Source organism: Lytechinus variegatus, chromosome 1 (genome assembly GCF_018143015.1).
Source record: "Lytechinus variegatus isolate NC3 chromosome 1, Lvar_3.0, whole genome shotgun sequence".
In the NCBI taxonomy this organism is placed as follows: domain Eukaryota; kingdom Metazoa; phylum Echinodermata; class Echinoidea; order Temnopleuroida; family Toxopneustidae; genus Lytechinus; species Lytechinus variegatus.
Genome location: NC_054740.1, coordinates 92,509,728 through 92,529,430, shown reverse-complemented (window position 1 = coordinate 92,529,430; position 19,703 = coordinate 92,509,728). Strand labels below are relative to the sequence as shown.

The following is a 19,703-nucleotide window of genomic DNA, read 5'->3' as shown; positions in this document are numbered from 1 at the left end:
GACTAAAGGATTCACAATGGAATTTCTGCCATGTATATTTATATGTTTCGCCATGATGGCATTCTTTCGTCAAGGCAGGGCAAAAGGAGGTAGGAATTTGTCATGATAATTTTGGGTCTATAATATTCTATTGATTAGCAGGGAATAACATGCCCGCATATAGATGTTCGGTTTCACACAACTTGTTGGCCTTTACCTCATACCATTATGTTAGATAACTGAATTTTCAGAACCGATAAATTAATCACAATGCAATTCATTACGAAATATAGAGTTCATATCAGTGAGACATGATTAAAGGTCAAGTCCACCCCAGAAAAAAAAACGATTTGAATAAATGGAGAAAATTAAAAAAGCATAACGCTGAAAGTTTAATCAAAATAGGATTTAAAAAAAAAGTTATAACATTTTAAAGTTTCGCTTATTTTTCACAAAACAGTGACATGCAAATGAGACAGTCGATGATGTCCCTCACCCACTATTTCTTTTGTTTTTATTGTTTGAATTATACAATATTTCACTTTATTGCAGATTTGAAAATAAGGACTAACTTGACTGAACCAAATGGTATCAAGCAATGCTAATTCCACATGTTTAGGAAGGAATTACACGTTGTTTCACTTGACAATGCGAAGAAAATTTGAATATTTCATATAATAAAAAAAAAAATAGTGAGTTGATGACGTCATCAGTCTCCTCATTCGCATACCGACCACGATGTGCACATAATTGTTTTGTGAAATTAAGCGAAACTTTAAAATGTCATAACTTTCTTTTCTTTTCTTTTTTACATCCGATTTTGATGAAATTTTCAGTGTTATGCTTGTTGGATTTTTCTCTTTTCATTCAATTAATCAACTTTAAGTTGGGGTGGATTTGTCCTTTAAACAATCTGTTGGTGACAATGTCACTGAAATTGAATGGAAAATATGAAAAAAATTATATTTTCAATTTGGGTATACAATGATGTGTATACTGATTATTTTATAAGGCATTTTTTATTTTGAGTATTCAATGAAATTTGAAATTTCACACATTTCCATAGATGCTCGAAAAGAATATTCCACTGCCCCCATGGGTGGTGCCACATGGGGTTCGGGAACCGCCTAAATGATTTCAATAGGAGGGGGTCTGTTCTTTATGTCCCGATAAATTCAAATGAGAGAAAAACAAAAGATATGACTTAAAATATGAATATATCCTGCATGGTACCTTCCCTGTTTCTTTCAGAATGAATATGCTAGAGACTATAACTCTTGCAGCGGACATATTTATACTTTCATACAATAAAATCCAAAATAATGGTGGGCTTGTAAGATCGTCATCCAAACCATTTAAAAACAAAGTCATTCACTGATTTAGGAGAAATAAAAAAGTGACTTTCTTTTTTTCCCCTTCAGATTAAAATATTATTCACCTTTTATCAGCCAATTTGTTTTCAGATATTATATCATGCAGGTCACGATAAAAACAGGTTAGGTCTAATAAAACTTTAGTTTGCACCATAATATTCTCAGTTCACCCAAAAGTAAGGGAATGAATCTAAAATAAAACACAACCCTGATAGATTGAATTCATCCAAAATAAACCAACTAGCGTACCTACGGGGGGCAGTCTGCCCCCCTGACGAGCCACAACCCATGCAAAGGACGTATTCCTGCCCCCCCCCTGACGAACTTGAATACCTTTATTGCCCCCCTGATTTAAGACCCCCTTTTTTTTGCTTTTCAAATTTTTTGTCGGACGTTTTTGCCCCCCCCCCCTGTGGAAAATCCACTGAATAAAACCAAACAATTGTAATAAGATTAAGGGAAGTTATTTATTCCAATAGAAAAACATTGAGGGTTCTAACAATTCCAGACATGAAAATCATATGAAAATGAAATAAATGAAGATTGTGGCTATGTATATACATGGCAATAATCAATAATGATCTGTAAACAACCCCCCCCCCCTCTCTCCCTCTCTCTCTCTACTACAAAAATATTATCGTATAGAGGGATATCATTCATTTTATTTGACATTGAAATTGATAGATCGATAGATCATACAAAAATTGGTGAGAGGTTTAATCCCATTATTTGACAATTGTTTTTATTTTCTTCTAGTTGGAATAACCATGGCCTCAAAGGGAACAACTTTTACACAAGAGATAACATATTGGGGCACGACACAGAATACAGCATTTGATGTTACTTCTACAGTAGATCCAGCTACAATAGACCCAGCAACGGCTACAGCATCAGGGGGTGCAGCATCTACAATTAATGCATCTTCGGATGAAACAACCACAACCTTTTCAGCATTCACAAGCTCGGAAGAAACTTCATTTACAACAGGCTCAAGTTCAGATACAACATTTTTATCAAGATCGACGACAGACGGAATAACTTCTACAATTTTCACAACATCTGAGAAAGCATCCCCAATAAAAACGGTTTCTACTACCATTTATGTTGTTTCTGGGAAAACAAGAACAGAAGAGGCAATATCTGAAGAAACAACTCAAGTAACAGGGACAACAACTGAAAATAAAACTACAAATGGGACAACTTTAGAGGGTGGGAATTTTACAACAATAATAACAGATATATCAAAAGGTGGGAGGGAAACCTCAGGGGTAACAATTGATAAAACGTCTGAGATGTCAACTTCTACAACAGAGACAACCTCTTTACTAATAGTGACGACGTCCTCGGACACACTTACTGATACCACACTAATTGAGGTGACATCTGAGGATGCCACATATACAGGTATGGATGCCTCAAATACAGAGAAAGCAAATTCAACAGTAGACATGTTACAAACGGAAACTGCATCTGCCGCCACCATGACCACTCCGAGTCAGACATCATCCACACTGAACACAATACTAAGTTCCCTCGTACCAGCTTCAACTATTGAGACTGTATCAGAGGAAGTGACACTGCCATTAGAAACGGTAACTGCAGAAACTGCAACACCACATTTGTACGTATCAACTGATACCACTTTATATTTGCCTTCATCGCCTACAACAAATGCTCAACAAACAACACTAAAATCAACTTATGAAACTGTATCAGATATCGTGTCGGAAATGACTTCTTTGCCACAGGAAACTGTCACTGGAGATCTGAAAACATCCAGCTTACAGACATTTACTGACAAATCTACATCATCGCTGTCGTCAACATCTAATATCGCAAATACCCATCTTTCAAGAAGATTCAGTACATCTGAAACTCTATCTGAGGAAGTGACATTGATATCGGATACGGTAACTGCCACCGAGATTGCAACATCTGACTTGCTGACATTAACTGACGAATCAGCATCTTCCACCGACACCAAGTCTACATCGCTTTTGCCATCAAATCCTACAACAAACATCTTACATACGACACTAAGTAGAACTCTGCCAGTGTCAACAGTGGAAACTGTATCCGTTGATATTACTTTGACATTGGAAACTGTCTCCGAAGAACAGACAACATCCAACCTACAGACATTGAAAACAGACAGCGATGGAACAGTCACCAGTCTAGTGTCATCAGCACTTTCCACCACAGATAATCCACAAACAAGGGTGAATTCTGAGCCATCTTCCACGATGGAAAGTGTATCAGAAATAGCGACAATCCCTTTTGAATCATTGACCCCTGTGACGTTTCTACAAGATATATTGAGCTCCGAAAGCACTTCAGCACCTTCTCAAAGTCAAACACCCTTTATTGAAACAACATACACCGAACTGTCTGGTATTTCCACGGACTCTACAACATTAGCAACGTCGACAACGAGAACACCGTTTACAAGTCTGACCACTTTCTCGGATGTGGTTAGTGAATCAGATGTTACCACAATCGTTGCAACACAAAAAACTGTCACAAGAACACCCAACATCCCGACAATCGAATCCACGACAGCTTCACCTGAAGTCACATTTCCAAAGACCACAATTTCTAAGGAAATGCCAACAAGAACAACCACATCTTTCATAGCAGAATCCTCGACAGCTGCTCTAATTAGCGACCAAATTACATTAACACCAAGTAAGATGTTTCATTCCTTCAAGTATGTAATGGGTTGATAAAGGTTCTTATTAGAAAAAAAATCTATGCATGACTTCAGCTATCGAAATAAAGATATCCCTATGCAAAAAGCGATAACAAATAAATGAATTTCCTAACATCCAATGATTGTGTTAGCCTGGCGATGGTTCAGACCACCGTTGATTTCACCATGGCCCTACTAGGTCCATGATTTCACATTAGTGGTCTACGTCACATCCTTATAGGGTAAATACATTACAAACAATACAAAGTTCAAGTTGATAATTTGTGATATTGTTTGGTTTTACAAGTTTGTGTGATTCACTCGTCCTGAAAGCCCGGTGATATAAAAAGGGCCTATAGGGATTTTTCATCATATATTAATAACCAAAGATACCTTTTTTAAGTATTTGTATTATTATGATTGGTAAATAACATCAAACCCAAATCACAATATTGATACGTATTTTGGATGGTGGATAAGTATTTTGGGTCAGTGAAAGTAAAAAAGGCGTCTCATGAATGACTTTTCATTACTTTTTGAAAAGTGAATAGGGGAAGTCAATCTACATGTACTAGTAGCCTCTCCCATCATGCCCATAGTGAATTCCATTTCAGTCATGCCTTTCAGCTATATACAATACAATACAATACAATGTCTTAAAAATTGCTCCTAGAACAGTCAGCTGCAGGACTCGCATGTTTTATAAGGCTTATTTATGGTATTTCTTTTGTTGTTGTTGTTTTTTTTTTGGTTAAGGAATTCTGTCACTGTCCCATGACTTTCTGTTCCTGTGCCAGTTACATAATTCCTTGCTTTCTATTTAACGTCACATAATCTAATTTATTCGTACTACATTATTTATCTGGATTTTTCAGTATTCTCTGGCTCGCCGCACTGGTGCTGTGGCGCGGATCCGCTAAATCTGCTGTTATGCGCATCTGCAGTGGTGTGGGCGTGCTAGAGAATGCTGAAAATTGGTGGAATTGTATAATATCATTTTTGTACTGATTATTTATGTATTTTGTATGTAATGTGGAATAAGTGTTGTCATGTAAATTTTAATGCCAGCGGAGGCCGAATTTCTGTGTTTTTACAGACAATAAATATTTGAATCTTGAGTCTTGAATCTATAGCTTTTCTTGTAGAGATGAGCTATTATGTTCGACTGGTTTCATTAAACATGATGAGGATTGGTGTCTGGAAATTTTATTGCATGAATCGAGTGTTGCTATGTCGAACATTCTCTCAGCGGGTCTCAGATCTTGGTTCAACCGCTCAGGTTGTACACGATTGACTTATGACACATTGACGGGGGCGTTTATCATGATTACCCCCAGAGCTATACACTTTAACTTAGTTACTTGTCTCTGGTTTAACGCAAAAGGAATGTATCATTACTGGAAAAGGCCAACATTAACTTGATGATTATTATCGAACTATTTCGATTTATTTAGAGTAATGGAATGATGACGTCAAGAAAAACATATTTTGCATTTCATCAATAATTACTTGATGTTTTGGAGAAGCATGGTATGATTATCATCCACAGCCCAAATTTGATAGGAATAGGTTCAAAGGGGCCGAAATATGCATATTGACCACATGAAAGCCCCATTTTTAAGTTCATTTATTATTGGCCAGTTTGGCCTGGTTCTAAATGCTTGTATTTACATCAAGATAATATTTAAAAAAGATTGAATGGAAAAGGAAATGTTTTTATGACGTCGCACTAAGGTAGGCCTACTCTATATAGTCATGAAAGTACCAGAGTCCGTATTGTGCTTTAATAAGGCATACATTGTACTTGCACATCCCTGATTAAATTAAACGATTCCCTTCTCTCTCTGTTAATTTTTGTATAGAAACTTCATCTAAAGTCAAAGCCATCATTGGAGCCGTATTAGGAGTATGTGGATTGATCTTCATCGTTCTTATCGTTCTCTGCGTCATCTATCGCCGAAATCATTCCTACCAATGGGACGTAATGGAACTTCAAAGTTACCCACCCTATCATGTCAATGTAACGGGTTACGATTACAACCCGGATGATCATGAGTTTGGCCTCAATCAATCTCCCTTTCCGCACGATGTCAACGGAATTAAGCCTATCGAAAGGCTAATATGATTTTCGATTTTTAAATCTTTAAAAGTAATTATTGATCTTGCCAACGTGATTCCATGTCCTCCTTCAATACAAATAACAAACTTCGCGGGATGTGATTTCCTTCAAATTTGTTTATAATATGTGAACACATAATACATATATTTGTTAAATAAGATTATTTGCATCTCATGAATTTATGTATAGTTTCTAAAGTTTGAAGGAAAATCTTCATCTTCAACGTTTATCTTATGCTCAGCAGCTGCGCCGATACGTGTTTTTGAAGGGGGCAAAATTTTATTACAGAATTACAGAAATTATTCAAGTTGTTTGGGAGCAAATCACTATATGTCCCCCAATATTTTTATTTGAAGGGCGATCGCCTCATGCCCCCCCCCCCCACAGGATCGACACATCTGATTATCATTCTTTTTTCATTCTGTTTTTAGTAAAAACAGCACTTTGCAGCATTAATCGACGAAAAATTCTCTTTCTTTTTCTTCCTTTTCCTTTTCTTTCTTTCTTCTTCTTCTTATTATCATTTATTATTTTTATTATAATTATTATTATCATCATCATTGTTATTATTATCATTTTAACATTATTATTATTATTAGTAGTAGTAGTGGTAGTCGTAGTAGTAGTATAGTAGAAATAGTAGTAGTAGCAGCAGCAGTATAGTAGTAGTAGGAGTAGTAGAAGTAGTAGTAGTAGTAGTAGTAGTAGTAGTAGTAGTAGCAGTAGTAGAAGTAGTAGTAGTAGTAGTGGGAGAGATAGTAGTAGTAGTAGTGTATAGTAGTATTGTTTTATCATTATTATTAGTCTCTTTTTATATCGCCTAAATACTATAGTCATTTGATTTGATTTATTGTTTTCTTCTGCATCCATAACATTTGTATAATACATTTTTCATAACATAATAAACATAATATGTTAGCATTTTTGGCATAAATTGTAAATAAAGATTACTAAAAAGATAATTCCAGACAAAAATGATTAACTATATGATGTTCACAATTTGCAGGAGAAGGATTGTCATCATAAGCAGATTGCTTGAAAAAAATGACAATCCCAAACTTATACTAATTGAATTAATACAAATAACATTGATAAAGCAGAATGGGCATATTCTTTCAAATAGCTGAGGGTGATGGTGATATGATGATGATGTTGATGATGATGATGATGATGTTGATGATGATGATGATGAAGGCCATGGAGATGATGATGGTCAAGATGAAGATATTGGTAATGACTAAAACGAAGGAGGAATAAATTCACGATAAAAAGGATACGACACAGAAATTTTACTTCAAGTATTCTGATAATAACATAGATTTAACGTTTGCCTTAAATGAGTGAAGAGACAAACATTGTTTAACAGGCTCTGGTAGAGAGTTCCATAAATCTGGACCATGGTGTCTTATGGATCTCTGCGCAATAAGCAATTTGGGGTTAATTAAATGGAAATTTGAAGAGTTACGGGTAGGGTATGAATGAATAGATGTATTCAGAGTATAAAAATTGTGGAATGAAGGTGGGAGCATGTTATTTATGTACTTAAACATAAGTAGTAAGCTTTGAAGAGTATTTATGTCAAATACTGTTAGAGTCTTTAGTTTATGGAATAATGGATTTGTGTGTGATAAATATTGGGAATCAGTACAGATTCGAATTGCTTTTTTCTGTAATAAGTATATTGTATTAATTCTAGTTTTTGCACATGTTGCCCAAACTATGTTGCAATACGATATATAAGGCAATATTAATGAATTGTATAGTATGACAAGAGTTGTATGTGGAATTATATTCTTCATTTTGTACAGTATACCAACGTTTCTAGAAATACTAGTAGTTATACAACGTACATGTTCATTCCAATTTAAATTTTCATCTATTGTGACACCTAAAAACTTTGTTTCTCTTTTCCTTTTGAGAGGAAAATTGTCTATGTTTATATTATAAGGAAATTCGTTACCATGTAAGTGTGTATGCTTGAAATATATAAAGTTTGTTTTGTCTATATTGAGTGAAAGCTTATTACACTTAAACCACAAAGATAGTTTTGGTAACTCACGGTTAATTATATCTACTAAAGTTTCTAAGCTATTATGTGAACAAAAAATGTTGGTGTCATCTGCAAATAATACATATGATAATAAAGGTGTTACAGAAGTCAAATCATTAATATATATTAAAAAGAGCAAGGGGCCTAGGATTGATCCTTGTGGAACTCCGCATTGTATTAACTGAAAATCAGAAGAAATATTATTGTGAATTACATATTGTTTTCTATTGGACAAATAACTCTTAAACCAAGATAGTGTAATTCCGCGAATTCCATAATTTTCAAGTTTTTAAGTAATATCTGGTGGTCAAGAGTGTCAAAGGCTTTGCTTAAGTCCATGAATACGCCTATTATATGTTCTTTATTTGCCATTGCATTTGTAATTTTATCATATATTTGTATTAACGCCTGATCAGTCGAATGTCCTTTCCTGAATCCATATTGGTTAGAATTTAGAAAATGAAAAGTATCTAGAAACTTATAAAGTCTATTGTAGATAATCTTCTCTAATATTTTGGAAATGCTGGGAAGAATAGAAATAGGCCTGTAATTTGTTATTTCATGCGGATTGTCTTTTTTTAAAACAGGATTTACCTTTGCAATTTTTAGGGAATCAGGACATATTCCAGTGCTAATCGAGAGATTGAAAATATGACACAAAGGAGAGGCAATGTAGTGTATGATCTGCTTAAGAAGGGAAGTACTAATTCTATCAATTCCCTGTGATTTGCTTGATTTTAGATTTTTTGTTATTTCAATTAATTCCTGAACATTTGTTGGGTTAAAGAATAAAGAAGAGTTAATGGGTGTGGGAAGAAATTTTCCAAAATTTTCATCAGTTCTGTCAAGTTTGTTTGCCAAGGAGGGTCATTGTATCTCATATATCTCTGTCTCTCTCACAAACCCACCCTCACACTCACACACACACTTTTTAAGTAAGTAAAATATTAATATCACCCTTCTTACTCTTGGTTATCTTTCTTTTTTTTCTTCTTCTCCTTTCCTCCCCCCCCCCCCCCCTCTTACTGTTTGTGCCTTCAGTGGGGGAAGGGAATTAAGAAGCCCCCTGGATTCGCCTATATAGAAAAAGTAGAGCATGAACGAATTCCCATTTTTTCTGTCTTCTTATAATTTATTTTTCACACATAACTTAAAAAAAATCCAGAGAAAGGACTAATTGTGTGTCTTGTTACGAGAATATAGTCTTCTGATGCAGCTTTTATATTTAGTGAAAGACCGTGTTGATAAGGATGATATAGAATCGGGTAATCAGAAAATGGAGTTTGCAGGGGCCGGTTTTCAAAGTGGGGGAACGGTTTTCAAAGTGGGGGAGGGGGCTGACCATGCATAAAAACACAAATATATAGTCATTTTACGTTTTTGTACATGATTTTGAAAAAAAAGTGGGGGGCTGGAGCCCCCCCCCCCCCTTGCTTCCTCGGCCCCTGGTTTGTGGCACCAAATTCCTACGAAAAATAAATTGTAGTTGCTTGTGCATGAGGGATCAGATTTGAATATTATTATTTTTATTGTTTGTTATTATTGTTATTGAATGTTTTTTATATATATATATATGTATATATATATATATCAAATCTTAAAATGTCATACACTGAAAAAAAATCTTTAAAATGTCAGTTTAGTAACCAAAAATATGTCCATATATAGGCCTAACGTGAGACCTAGTTGTGATTTATTTTTCGTTAGGCCTAGGCCTAGTAGATCTAACTTGGGGACTATTTCTATTTCATTCACGAGAGCACTCGAAAACTGTAATTTTGAGCATTTTTTGTGTCTATTGTTGGAAACTAAAATTTCAAGAACATTGTTATTTTTCAATCTCTATTTCTAATTTCGAAAAAAATAATTACAAGAACTCAATTTACTTAAGAGCCAAGTAACATGATAAATAGTTGTAATGGAAACTGACCGTAAAAAGAATCAAGCATTTGTCCCCAAGAACAAATAGCCAAACATTGCTAACCTTAATTTGCCACGCAGGGAGTAGCAACAGAGAACAAGGTTGTATCATAACTTTGTTCTCTGAATCAGTTATCTAGATCTAGAGCTTGATTCTCTAAATTTTCTGGTCCAGTATCGGGCCATGTAGAATAGATCTAGGTCTATTCCGACGGGTTTTGACTCGGTTATGAAATATCGAGGGGCGAAGGTCTATATCACAGCTACTATTTTCATGCTAGTATAATTTTACACACTTGTGTTTAGACTAACAAATTAGACCAATATCTATAGACCAATTTCACGGCCGGTTTATGTATTTGGCCCTCTATCGGCGACGCCATTGCTGCGGTGGGCAAGTGCGCTGACCGCGATTGGCTCTGCGTACAAATTCAATGAAAGATTACAGATAAGCTCTGATATTGTGTCATTAACTTCATCATAAAACAATAAAATAAAGCATGGACACCTGGGTAGACGATGTAAGACAATGGCCATATCTGACCGATGAAGGTATGATGAATTTTTGCACTTTGGCTACTTTTTCCCCTTAGTTTTGTCAGTAAAAGTGAGTTGATGATGACCAAGAATCGCTGTTGGTTTTCATCAGGGAGCTCACTTCTTGTTGCTAGTAAATTGTGTTAGAGTAGCGGGAGAGTGAACGAGACATAGAGTGAGAGAGGATGAGAGAGAGGATGAGAGAGGGGAGAGGGAGGAGAGAGTATGTGTGAGAGGAGGGGGATAGTGAGAGGGGAATAGTGAGAAAGGGGGGGGGTAGTAAGAGAGAGAGAGGGGGGCTAGCGAGAGAGTGTGTGAGAGAGGGATAGTGTAATACAGAGAAGGGGATAGTGAGCGGGAGAGAGAGAGGGGGATAGTGTGAGATAGAGAGAGAGAGAGAGAGAGGGACTGATATTTCCATCTAAGTCCTTTCTATTGATGTTTTTTATCCACTCGCGACGCATTCCTTCATCACGGCCTGGAAACGTATGCAGGGAGTACGGCTTCACAGGCTTCATGAGTCCAAGGCGAGTGAATTTCACATTCACTTTGCTTCCAATCCTGAAGCTTTCTCCTATTGTTGTGGCAATTGAACACAGCACAGCTGCGACCTGAACTTCTCCGATTAATGCTCATTGTGAATCTTACAAGAAATCTGCTCAATTGGTCCAAAATAAAAAAAAATCGAACGAATGTACCAAATACCCTATTGACTTGTGTACTATAAAAGTTGATTCGCCCACCGCAGCATGGCGACCAGTCTGCTGCCCTCTCACGTTGTGAAATTGGTCTATAGAATAGGCTGCATGCAACCTAACCCTGGGAGCTTTGTTTAGTCAGTCAGACCAAGGAATGTTAGTCTGATTGACTAAGTTTGTTAAGTAATTTCTTTGACTTTCTCTGACTAGCAATGAAAGTCACTTGACTACAGATCAGTCCTATAAGACATCACTTGAATTAGCAATATTTATCATTCTGAATGACTAAGTTTATTTAGTCATTCAGACCAAGAAATATTAGTCTGATTGACTAAGTTTGTTTAGTCATCTCTGACTGACTAAAAGGGAAAGTCGCTTGACTAGCAATGAAAGTCCCTTGACTACAGATTAGTCCTATAAGACATCGCTTGAATTACTAATATTTATTAGTCGAGATAACTAACATATGTTAGTCATGATAAGTGACTGACTAATTAAAATTGATCCTATTAGACATTCCATATGACTAATTTTTTTTAGTCAAATTGACAACCTTTTTTCACAGTGTAACTTTCTTATTTTACACCCGATCCTATGAAAATTGTCAGCGTTGAGTTCGTTAGATTTTTCTCTTTTTATTCAAATCCAATTTTGGGGAGTGAACTTTAATTTGTTTACGACTTGCTTGATTTTTCTCTTGTTATATATATATATATATATTTGTGAAGAGTAGAGTAGAATCAAGGATGAAGCAAAGTATACACTATGCTGTAAAGCTTTCGGCCCTGGCCTTCTTCAGTTTTTATTTGCTAAACAAAACAAATAAAGCAAATCATAGAATAAGCAACAGAACAAACAAAATGTAAATAATAGCAAATTGAATCAAAACCAAAACAAAAAGAATAAGAGAAATCAAATGGTAATACACGGAATAACAAACTAAGGATCATACTCAACAGAAATGAAAAGTAAAGTGAAAAGTACCTGACATGGGTCATAGCAAATTCTCCTGAACTAGGGTGGTGTTGTGTACCGTGCGTGTGTTATTTACAAAGTAAAACGTATTAAAGGCGAAGAGGGCGTACTCAGAAAAATGTGTGTATTTGAGCAGAACTAATGAGCAATAAAGGTTGGAAAGGAGTGACTTTCCGTGCGACATATAGGATATAAGGTAAAAAATATATTACTCTCTATTCATATTTTTCACTTTACTTTTCATTTCTGTTGAGTATGATCCTTAGTTTGTTATTCCGTGTATTACCATTTGATTTCTCTTATTCTTTTGTTTTGGTTTTGATTCAATTTGCTATTATTTACATTTTGTTTGTTCTGTTGCTTATTCTATGATTTGCTTTATTTGTTTTGTTTAGCAAATAAAAACTGAAGAAGGCCAGGGCCGAAAGCTTTACAACATAGTGTATACTTTGCTTCATCCTTGATTCTACTCTACTCTTCACAAATATATTATAAACAATGATCAAAGCGATTGGTTCATATATCCACGCCCCTCTCATATAAATATATATATTATATAAATATATATAAATATATATATATATATATATATATATATATATATATATATATACATCAAGGGCGCTCCTTGACAATAGTGCGCGTTTTTACAGTCGTTGATCTTGACGCATTTTCAAAGATGATCTTATTCAATAAATCACTTGACAAAGCCCTATGGGCGAAAATTCATAAAATACTTCTCTTTTTCATCACGGAGTTATTATCTCTTTTTGAATTATATATATATATATATATATATATATATATATATATATATATATATATATATATAATATATATATATATATATATTATATATATATATATAATTATATATATATATATATATATATATATATATATAATATATATATATATATATAATTATATATATATATATATATACACAACAAAAAAAGTAAGTCCCCCCTTAAACAAACATCAATAATTTCCAAACCAATGCGAGTTTTTAATATATTTTTACATGAGCGTGTAGGTAATTTTATAAGCTACCCTATGAGTAAATGTTATGGATGTATTTTACGTCATGCTTCAGTGAGCACCGTCAGAAGGCAAAAATGTCACTTTTGAAAAGTCACAAGCCAAATATCATGACTTTGATTCCATTTTATTGGAACTTATTCCACATTCTCATCATGAAAAATAGTCAGAAGGCTTATAAAAGGTACTTTCTAAAGGACGACACAACTTTTTTGGCTAAATTTCACGGTTGAATAAACACAAGTCAAAATTTGCTATAATTGGATATTTTACACGTTTCTATCAATAAAAATGATAGAATATGATGACAGTTACTTTTGGGAAGAGTTTCTTCAACAATATTCATCGTTTCACGGTTCAATGAACATTTATTGAAAACAAAAAATACGATTTTCAAATATCATAGGCAAGTATTGTTTCATTTTGATAACTGAAATGATCTTTTCTCAACTTTTTCGTTGTGTTTATGACCAATTAACATGCTTCAATGATTCAAAGGCGTTTAATTAAACATTCACGCTTGAATGAACATGTGGAATGTGATTAGCTCTTTTTTACGTTATTGGAAAAAATGCAATTTGTAACTATGGATATCTGTCACAAACCTCCTTGCATAGTTCATTTGATTTGATATTTGTGAAAATCCCGATGTTTAATGCATCAGTGAACACACAATACTCGAAAATTATGCAAATGAGAAGAAAGTTCAAGGCCTTGGCCCCACTCTGTGCCGTATCGAATTGTTACTTTGGTGTGCGCACCTTTTGGATAGTGTTACTCTGAAGCCATTTTCGAAGTTTCATGAAATAACTGTTGGCAGAAGTAACAAAAACCGTCCATGAAACAAACCCTCATTTCAAAATGTTGACTTCTTCTCTCATAGACTTGTGTACATTATGGGTGCATATGTTTACGAATAAGTAACCCCTTATTTCAATATGGTGGAACTTTTTTTCAAGGCTGTCTTTAGCAATGTCGTTTGGCAGTAATGTTTATCAACCTATGGGCAAAATTCTGTGCAAAAATGAAATCGATTTATTTATTTATGGATGAGTGAGCACGCATCAAAGTGGGAAAATTGGTATTTTCAATGTCACAGACACATTTTAAAGGATAATAAAGTGATTATTGGGGGCAAATTCGGTTTCAAATGTGACTTTAATTGCTGTTGTTTTTATCATCCATCAATTCTATCACCACACACTTTCCGAATTTTAAACATTTTCATGGTTGAGCGAGCACAATCTAAAACTTAGGAATGAATACTCTTTATACTGCATAAATGTATTCTTTTCCTAACAATTTCTCAGGATCAGTTGAATGTATGGACAAATCAGTGGTGGATCCAGAATTCTAAAATGGGGGAGGGGCCTATATTCGGGGGAGCCACTAACATTTTCAAATTTTAACATGATCTAACAAGTTGTAGAGGATACTACCATAAACCCCTATGATGATACGTCACAATTCAGGGGCCGCGGAACGGTTTTCAAAGTGGGAGGGGGAGACTGAGCCAAAAGTGAGGGGGGGTGCTGATCATGCAAAAAAATCAAAACCGTATGGTCATTTTTACATTTTTGTACATGCTTTTGGAAAAAAGTTGGGGCTGAAGCCCACCCCCCCCCCCCCCCGCTTCCGCAGCCCCTGCAATACATTGTGCTCACTCAACCATGAACATACGATATCAAAATCTGGTCTGAAGTGATTGAATGATGGACAGTAAAACAGCATAACACCAAAAAATTCACCTGAAAACAACTTTTTCCCTACTTTGTATTTGAACAAACTGAAAAACGACTCTTGTGACTTTTAAAAATGGTCATTTTTAAGTCAATCTTTAATCACTCATGCATGACTCCACCGATCGATCTCATTTTTCCCCAGGAGTTGCTTAATGAGTGCAGAAAAAAACCTATGAAATATCATATCTCAAACTAATTCGGGTCAAAAGTTACAGCAATTTGATTTAGGGGGGACTTACTTTTTTGTTGTATATATATATATATATATATATATATATATATATATTGTGTGACAGAAATGGATGAAGAAAACAAAGGTAGGCGTAGCTTAAATCAAGGTTCCCCAGAGCTATCTACCCATTCCCCTCTCGGGAACCTTGATTTAAGCTACGCCTATGTTCTCCTCATCCATTTCTGTCACAATATCTAAATAAAAAGAGTTGCCAAGGCTGTAGTCCGTGTGCAACTTCACACATTTGCATACTTCCTCCTATACATGTAATGTATCAAAGCAAAAGCTTTGATCCAGCTTAGGCATGGCGGCTTGTCATTTTTCAAAACCCAACTGCACCCGACAAAGGAAATTATAATTGGTATGGAGTCGAAAATCTGTCTATCTGACGGTCAATCGGATCATGGTCGCCCTAGCCACTAACCCGTCTCTGCTGTCTAATGGTTAAGGCATCGGCTTTCAAAGCTGGGGGGCTCGGGTTCGATTCCCCGGCAGAGACATTTTTTCGGCATCACCAATTTTTCCAAAAGGATTGTCACTCTCTCTCCATCTCTCTCTCTCTCTCTCTCTCTCTATATATATATATACTTATTATATAGTGCGGCCCATCACTTTATCCAACCGGACCATACCATCAAGGTGTGCGTTCTTCTTCTTTTCGTTCAGATGTGGCAAGGAAAGGGAAGGAGGAACGCCTCATCCACTCTCTCGGATCTCTCCAACTTGATGGAATGAATGTGTCTTTCCATTCCTTTCCCGTGGTTTGATCTTCTTTTCTCCCTCTCTCTCTCGCTTCCCTTTCTTGTTTTCTTCCTTTCCTTCGTTCTCTTGTCCTTCGTGTTTTCTCTTCTTTCTCCCCAGCTGTCCTCTATTTCTGCCCCGTTCTCTCTCTCTTTCTTCAAGTTTCTTTTCATTTTTCTCTCTCCTTTTGTCTCCCCGGCCTTTTCTTCTATTTCTTCCCTTCCCCTTTCTTTCTTTTTTTTTCTTTCCCCTCCCCCACTCTATCTCTCTCTTTCTTTTGTACGGTTGCGCTTCGCGTTGTACCTTTTAGCGCGATGCTTTTTACGCTTTGTGTTTTGCGTACTGCGTTTCTTGATGCTATTGACTGATTACCTGAGGAAGCCCTATGAGTAAAAAATGTGATCAATTTTTTTCTCTATACGGTTGTATTATTTACCTTATATTTTGCTTTATACAACTACAACCGACGCAGGACCTTCATTTTTATTCTTCTATATTAATAATAATAATGGCCAATTTTTATAAAGCGCGTTACAGCATACTAAAATGTAGGCCTACGGTTCATTTACATAATATCCAAGATATAAACAGGGCGGATTCAGCCTCCGCCCAGGGGGGGGGGTGAATTTTTTCACCCTTATTTTCCCCGATCGGCTGCTCTAAGTTGATTTTTGTTTGTTTCTTTGAAGGGGTTGTCCCAGTGGAGTAATGAGCAAAACATTTTGACGGGGCTCGAAATGGCGTATCGCGTAAACTTTAAAAAAGAAGTTACGAGCGAGCAAAGCGAATAAGCAAAAATTTTGACATTTTTATGACAAAAATCCAAGTTCGTGATAGATTTTGACATAATATTTGGAAAATAATATTATATTTCACCCTTATCCCTTTCCTTTTCTCTGTTTTTTTTTTCTTGATCGTGTTTTTTTTTTGGGGGGGGGGGCTGAACGCCCATGTCCTAACAGCAGAAAATTTTAGATATTCTGATCTAAAACTGGATAGGCTCATAATGATTTAAATGGAGAACAAGCTGCGTGTTTCAGATTTCGACCTGTATTCTAAACACCTTTTTTTCATCATGAAAATCAAAGCGAGCGCGAAGCGCGAGCTTAAAATATTTGATATTCCGATCTGTAAAAAGGTTCAATTTAAGCTTTCTTTTTTCAGGCACTTTGTAGGAAAATTGTGAGGTGGATATAAATCAGTTTTAAAAAAATCTGATGTTTCATTATAATTACTTTGAGTTTTGACATATAGGACAGGGAAATTCTAAGAAAATTATGTCATCGTGTGAAAATGATGACTATCTTCTCATTTCTCTTCCTAAGCGGGAGATGAAACTTGTCGATATTCGATTCCGAAAACAGGGACAATTTGATTATAAAATTAATATCTTATTTATTACTCTAAGGAGAGCGCGAAATCTGTTTAAAGCACTTGTAATAATGAATAAGATGTATGAGTTAATATATGTTCAACAATCAATGCGAGCGCAAATCGCGAGCCGAAATTTTTGATAAACTGTCATGAAATGGGGATTTTAAGTAGTTTGTTATAGAATTAATATTGAGATATGCATATCAAATCATCAATTAAAATGCGAGCGTGTAGCGCTAGCTGTTACGTTTTGACCCGAATAGGAATATTTGAGGACTTTATGGAATATATAATAGGAAAATGTTTTACAGAGCACTTTTTAAAATCACTTTGAAAATTAAACAAAATAATTAAAGTTTCCGACTATATTTGACTTCAAAATTTTATATTTAATCTCCATATTAAGCAAGATATGGCTTATGTCGAAAGGGTGGGTGCTGTCGCGTTAGGGTGCGTCAACGCGAACGCGAAGATTCGTCCAAAGCCCCCCCCCCCGGTTTGGCCGAAAGGGTGTGTTGGGAGCGCCACGTCGCGTCGCGTTCACTGGAACGCGCCCTTTCGTCCAAAGCCGGGGGGGGGGCTTTGGACGAATCTTCGCGTTCGCGTTGACGCACCCTAACGCGACAGCACCTACCCTTTCGACATAAGCCGCAAGATATTACCTGAATAGCATTGCGAGCACGAGAGAAAATTTTATACTGTAAAGTGAGATGAAATATTTTTGAAATTATTTTTCAAGTCTTCCCCTCATCTAATTTTATTTACTCGTCTTACTCTTATATTTCCCCTGCTTTTTTCCTCCTCTCTTTTCCCTTCTTTTATCTTTCTTTCCCCCTTTTTTTCCTTTTTTGCTCCGCCAATAGGGGGGGGGGGGGGCCTCGCCCCCCCCCTCCTGGGTCCGCCTATGATCAATGAGCTAATACGCTGTCCTAAACTGAATTTCACTTCAACGAGGGCAATCATGCACGAACTAAGCGAGTCGAAAAAGGCCGGTTCATTAATTTTAATTCAAACCACCAATATGCAGCTGGTACAAAAAATATTGAAACGGCTCTTTTCGATTCGCCGTAGAGCAAATGAGACCAAGGTATAATACCTTGGTCACATTTGCTCTACGGCGGCCGTACGGCGAGTCGAAACAGCAGTTTTATTAATTTTAATTCAAACCACCAATATGCAGTAAGTTCCATGTCTAAATAGAGTAAAAAGCAAACACAGGAATGTTTTCTTTCCTTCTTTTTGTTGGTTTCATCAGAGCATTAGTCTCCTCTTTCAGACCAACATAGTTGTCTTTCATTTCTTTCCAATTGCCCCTTTATACATACACTTTCTGTCCAAACACTTTTCTCTCTCTTTCCAATTTCTTGTTTCCTTCATTTTCTTTGCCCCCCCCTCCTTTTCTCTCTCTCTCTCTTCTTTCTTTCTCAATTTTTCCCCGATTCCTCTCTCATACCCTTCTTACCCTATGTAAAATAAAAAAGTTATGTTTTAAAGTTCGCTTAATTTCACATAACAGTTACATTCACACATCCTTGTCTGTATGCAAATGAGGAGACAGATGACATCAATCACTATTTCTTTTATATTTTATAATGTGAAATATGAAATATTCAAATTGTTTGCCTACTTTCGTGTGAAACAACGATTTATTCCTCTCTGAACATGTGCAATTAGCATTTTTAATACTATATGGTTCAATCAAGTTGATCCTTATTGTCAAATCTGTAAAAAATGAAATATTGTAGAATTCAAACAATAAAACACAAAACAAATAGTGTGTGAGGGACATCATCGACTGTCTCATTTGCATGACACTGTTTTGTGAAAAATAAGCGAAAATTTAATATGTCTTTCGTATTTTACACCTTAACCCTAACCAGGGCCATAGCTAGAGGGGAGGGGGTGTGACACCCCCAAAACATTCATGGCAATCGGCAAAATCATGTACCAGTTGGCAAAATGGAGGATAGGGGAGAAAAAGAAAGAGGGAAAGAAAGGAAGAGAAAAAGTAAGAAGGAGAGAGAGATAGAAAGAAAGAAAGAAAGAAAGAAAGAAAGAAAAAAAAAGAAAGAAAAATAGGGGTACTAACTTCGAAGAAGGTTACGACTTATAGAGTAAAGACAACCAGTTGGCAAATCCAAGTCCATGTAGCCATGCTTAGATCCCTACTAGTCAGCAAAATACAACATTGGACATAACAGATGGAGCTATAATAACACATAAAGTAAGCCAC

General features: G+C 35.8%; 1 protein-coding gene across 1 annotated transcript; it reads left to right on the top strand.

Moving 5' to 3' along the window:
- The first annotated feature begins 2,041 nt into the window (after positions 1 to 2,041).
- On the top strand, positions 2,042 to 6,387 carry LOC121406590 (mucin-5AC-like). The gene is made up of 2 exons (XM_041597601.1): positions 2,042 to 4,037; positions 5,904 to 6,387. Exons 1-2 carry the CDS (start codon positions 2,120 to 2,122, stop codon positions 6,164 to 6,166), a joined length of 2,181 nt encoding a protein of 726 aa, XP_041453535.1. The 5' UTR covers positions 2,042 to 2,119; the 3' UTR covers positions 6,167 to 6,387.
- The last annotated feature ends 13,316 nt before the right edge of the window (positions 6,388 to 19,703 follow it).